This window comes from Sprattus sprattus, assembly GCF_963457725.1.
Source record: "Sprattus sprattus genome assembly, contig: scaffold_109, whole genome shotgun sequence".
Lineage (NCBI taxonomy): Eukaryota > Metazoa > Chordata > Actinopteri > Clupeiformes > Clupeidae > Sprattus > Sprattus sprattus.
Genome location: NW_027666728.1, coordinates 52501 through 57500, shown reverse-complemented (window position 1 = coordinate 57500; position 5000 = coordinate 52501). Strand labels below are relative to the sequence as shown.

Below are 5000 nucleotides of genomic sequence, written 5' to 3'. Positions count from 1 at the left end.
AACGCATCTAGGCATGCGCCGTGTTTTGAATGTATTCAGTTGTTGATCGGGCGCAATGAGGTACTGTAGCTACGGAGTTGTCCTGTTCTGAACGTGAATAAAGACACTTAAGTTATATGAACGTCGTGTTCATCTGGTTTAACATGTTTACTTGTGTGTGTGTGTGTGTGTGTGTGTGTGTGTGTGTGTGTGAGTGACTCACTTTTTAGGGGACAGAATGCAGTCAATGGGCGGTTTCTTGGTCCTGGGGATGGAGTAGAGAGGGTAGCGGTCGCCATGGCGAATCATGACCTGCACGGAGAGCAGCTGATAGTCTGCAGGGCTGTGTCCTAAAGCATGATGGGAGATGTAGTCAAACAGCATGAGTGACAGTAAAGCATGATGGGAAATGTAGTCAAACATCATGAGTGACAGTAAAGCAAGATGGGAAATGTTGTCAAACAGCAAGAGTGACAGTAAAGCATGATGGGAGATGTAGTCAAACAGCATGAGTGACAGTAAAGCAAGATGGGAAATGTAGTCAAACAGCATGAGTGACAGTAAAGCAAGATGGGAAATGTAGTCAAACAGCATGAGTGACAGTAAAGCAAGATGGGAAATGTAGTCAAACAGCAGGAGTGACAGTAAAGTTACAAAAGCTGTGATTATGTTTACACAGTTGTGTTTGTGACTGACTGCCTGTTGCAGCTGGGGGAAATGCAGTAAAAGTGTGTGTGAGATTGTGTGTGTGTTTGTGTGTATTTGTGTGTGTCTGTGTGTGTCTGTGTGTGTCTGTGTGTGTCTGTGTGTGTCTGTGTGTGTGTGTGTGTATGTGAGAGAGAGAGAGAGAGACTCACCCTCCCATGTCTGCTGCAGTTGGGGGTGTTGCAGTACAGGTAGGCCCCGGCCAGGGGGTCGGGGGTGTGTGTGTGGGCGTGTGTGTGTGTGTGTGTGTGTGTGTGTGTGTGTGTGACTCACCCTCCCATGTCTGCTGCGTGCGGTTGGGGCTGTTGCAGTACAGGTAGGCTCCAGCCAGGGGGTGTGTGTGTGTGTGTGTGTGTGTATGTGTGTGTGTGTGTGTGTGTGTGTATGTGTGTGTGTGTGTGTGTGTGTGTGTGTGTGTGTGTGTGTGTGTGTGTGTGTGTGTGTGTGTGTGACTCACCCTCCCATGTCTGCTGCGTGCGGTTGGGAGTGTTGCAGTACAGGTAGGCTCCAGCCAAAGGGTCGGGGGTGTGTGTGTGTGTGTGTGTGTGTGTGTGTGTGTGTGTGTGTGTGTGTCTCACCCTCCCATGTCTGCTGCGTGCGGTTGGGAGTGTTGCAGTACAGGTAGGCTCCAGCCAAAGGGTCGGGGGTGTGTGTGTGTGTGTGTGTGTGTGTGTGTGTGTGTGTGTGTGTGTGACTCACCCTCCCATGTCTGCTGCGTGCGGTTGGGGCTGTTGCAGTACAGGTAGGCTCCAGCCAGGGGGTCGGGGGTGGGGGGGGGCGTCAGCAGGACGGGGTTCAGTCTCTTCCTGTTCTTCCCTCCTCCAGACCGGCCCACCTCCACTGGAGCTACTGGCATCAACTGCACTGCAGACAGCAAGAAGAGAGAGAGAGAGGGAGAGAGAGAGAGAGAGCAGGAGAGAGAGAGAGCAGGAGAGAAACAGGAGAGAGAGAGAGAGAGGGAGGGAGAGAGAGTGAGAGTGAGAGTGAGGAAGAGAGAAGGGAAGAGGGGTTGACACAGAGAGGGGTAGGGGTTAGGGTTAGAGAGACACAAACAGACAGAGAAAGAGAGAAGCAGAAGAAAAGAGAGAGATAGAGAAAGGTGCATAGACAGAGAGGGAGACAGAGAGAGAGAGGAGGAATAGAAGAAGAAGAAGGAGTCAGTCAAGGTAAGCTGGCAAGCTATTTGTGCCCACATAAACCTGCACAAATATGCATTTACAGAAACACACACACACGTGTTGGGTATTTAGGTACAGCAGTGTTTTGTGTAAATATTACATATCTCCTCAAAAACAAACATGTGATACACATTAACTATCTGGTCTTTTACTGCAAGCAAAACACACACACACACACAAACACACACACACACACACACACACAGTTCATAAGTGTGTTTTGATACAGTAGGGCTCCAGTAAATATTACATCTCACTGCTAGGATAAACATATATACACGTGTATTTATTTCCCCTACACACACACACACACACTCACAGACACACACACACACACACACACACACACACACACACACACACACACACACACACACACACACACACACTCACAGACACACACAGACACACACACACTCACAGACACACACACACACACACACACACACCATATGTAGTGTGTTTTGATGCAGCAGGGCTCCAGTAAATATTACATCTCACTGCTAGGATAAACATATATACACGTGTATTTATTTCCCCTACACACGCACACAGACACACACACACACACTGACACACACAAACACACACACACACACACACACAGGACAAACAGATACACATGTATTTATTTCCCCCGCCGACGCACATGCACACAGACACACACGCACACACACACACATCTGGAGGAGCGAGGGTTGTGGTGCCTTGCATAGGCCCGTTGCCTTTTACAAGCTGAACCACACCCTCTCTGGACAATCACCATGGCGATGTCTGGTTGACCCGCCTCTGCCAACATCGCCATGGCAATTCCCAAAAACTCCACAGTCTGAAGCCTTGTCCAAGACCAGTGTTTACACAATGAGCTCAATGCTGGAAAAAGACTGAGTGAAGGAGAGTGTGAGTGTGTGTATGTATGTGTGTGTGTGTGTGTGTGTGTGTGTGTGTGTGTCTGTGTGTGTGTGTGTGTGTGTGTATGTGTGTGTATGTGTGTGTATGTGTGTGTGTGTGTGTGAAATAGGGGGCTCTGTGGGGAAAAGGGGCCCCATTCATAGAGCACTTCCTCAAGCCAAACTTGCCACCAGGTCGGGGGCCTCTGAGAGCAAAGGTGCATGGGAAACGTAGTCTATATTGGGAAACGTAGTCTATATTATGTTTCTCAACAAGAGTGCAGCACAAAATACAATAAAAACATTGAGGTTGTTTGTGTGTGTGTGTGTGTGTGTGTGTGTGTGTGTGTGTGTGTGTGTGTGTGTGTTTGTTTGTGTGTGTGTGTGTGTGTGTGTGTGTGTGTTTTTGTCCGGTTAAACACATTATAAACGTAAGATGCTAGATGTTATACTGTTAGATGGGCTGAATCTTCGGACAATGAATCTTTATAATATAATGTGTCCATTTGGGAAAGTTTCCTCAAGGACACAGAAAAGCATAACTGCCAAACACATTACTCACCTCCCACAACACAACACACCCACACACACACACACACACACACACACACACACACACACACACACACACACACACACACACACACACACACACACACACACACACACACACACACACACACACACACACACACACACACACACACACACACACACACACACACCATCCACAGCACAACGCACAGAAAAGAAAAAAAATCCTTATTTTTACGCTTGACTTACTGTACAAGTCTGAAGTTGTAGGCAGTGCTCTCAGCAAAACAAACAAAAGACCAAATAGGCTACTCATCAATCGAACAACCAATCAATTAATATATGCTATAAAGCATTCACATCAATAAACCCTTGTATCAGAGGGCTGCCTTACATCACAAAAGACACAAAGACGTGTTAAAGACACAGAGACGCATTTAAAGACACAGAGACGCATTTAAAGACAGAGATAAAAGAGTTTAAAGACACAGAGATACGTTTAAAGACAGAGACACGAGACAGAGAGACAGTATGACACAGACACACTCAGCATGCTCTAAAGACACCACTCAAGGCAAATGGACACTTCTAAAGACACAGAGACACGTCTCAGCTGGGGAATGTAACATGCACTTCGAGACAGACACACTCAGCATGCTCTAAAGAAAACACTCAAGACAGAGAGACACGTTCTAAAGAAACAACTGAAGACACAGAGGCTGCAAAACAACCAAAGTAAATAGTTAACAGTAGTCCAACGCTGAACTCTAATATCATCTGAAAACACACTGATACTCACCAGCCAGCACCACAGAGAGCAGTCTCTGCATACCAACCACTGCTAACATGATGAATGTGACTGAGGTGTGTGTGTGTGTGTGTGTGTGTGTGTGTGTGTGTGTGTGTGTGTGTGTGTGTGTGTGTGTGTGTGTGAGCATCAGTAGAATCTATTCAGGGAGACTTTTCCCAATACCCTCTTCCCGCCCACGCACACAAACCTGCCAATCAAATACAGGCTCTGGGCAACTGGCCAATGGGAAAGCAGCACAGAAGTGAGGCAGGCTTTACAAAGAGGCTTTTGTAGGCTTCACTCTATGTGCGGAGGAAGTAAAGCACACACACACACACACACACACACACACACACACACACACACACACCTATACAAAAGTTATTTTTCCTATACACATTTGAGCAATGCAAGGGCACCAATTCAGAGGCGAACACCACAGACACAGACACAGACACAGACACACACCCTCACACAAACACACACAACGTAAAAAAAGATTTGTATTATACACGGAAGTTTCAAAACGGTCTGTAATAAAGGTGAATATTACATTAGCTTAAGTCCTATCAGACAACGATAAAGATAGCTACTAGCTAGCGTAAACGTTACTTCAGAGGTACAGTACGTGAAGGACAAAGCCCTCAACAATAGCCTACATTTGTTGTTAGTAATAAAACAATGAAATTGGAAGCAATTGTAAACCATGGAACATCCAGGATCCACACCACTTGCAATGTGGTCTCTCGTGCTCAAGCTCAGCCTCTCCATAAAGCACAGGCATTTACACAACTCAGACATGGCATGTTGCACTTTGCTTTGTTGCACTGTTCTAAACTCTTTATTATCAATACAAAATATAATATTTTTTTTTCGCTTAACCTACAGTCTCCAAAGTAAGAATAGTTTGATTTGATTATTTTA

General features: G+C 46.2%; 1 protein-coding gene across 1 annotated transcript in view; it reads right to left on the bottom strand.

The window, feature by feature from the left end:
• LOC308382685 (2-phosphoxylose phosphatase 1-like) overlaps positions 1-5000 on the bottom strand; it is a gene marked incomplete at its 3' end in the record, with an annotated part of 14456 nt that overhangs the window by 6355 nt on the left and 3101 nt on the right. The window contains exons 3-4 of the mRNA XM_080861071.1: positions 1384-1548; positions 203-329 (exon numbers count right to left, since the gene is read on the bottom strand). Of these exons, the coding sequence (XP_080717197.1) occupies positions 203-329; positions 1384-1548 (292 nt within the window). The remainder of the gene's footprint in view (positions 1-202; positions 330-1383; positions 1549-5000) is intronic.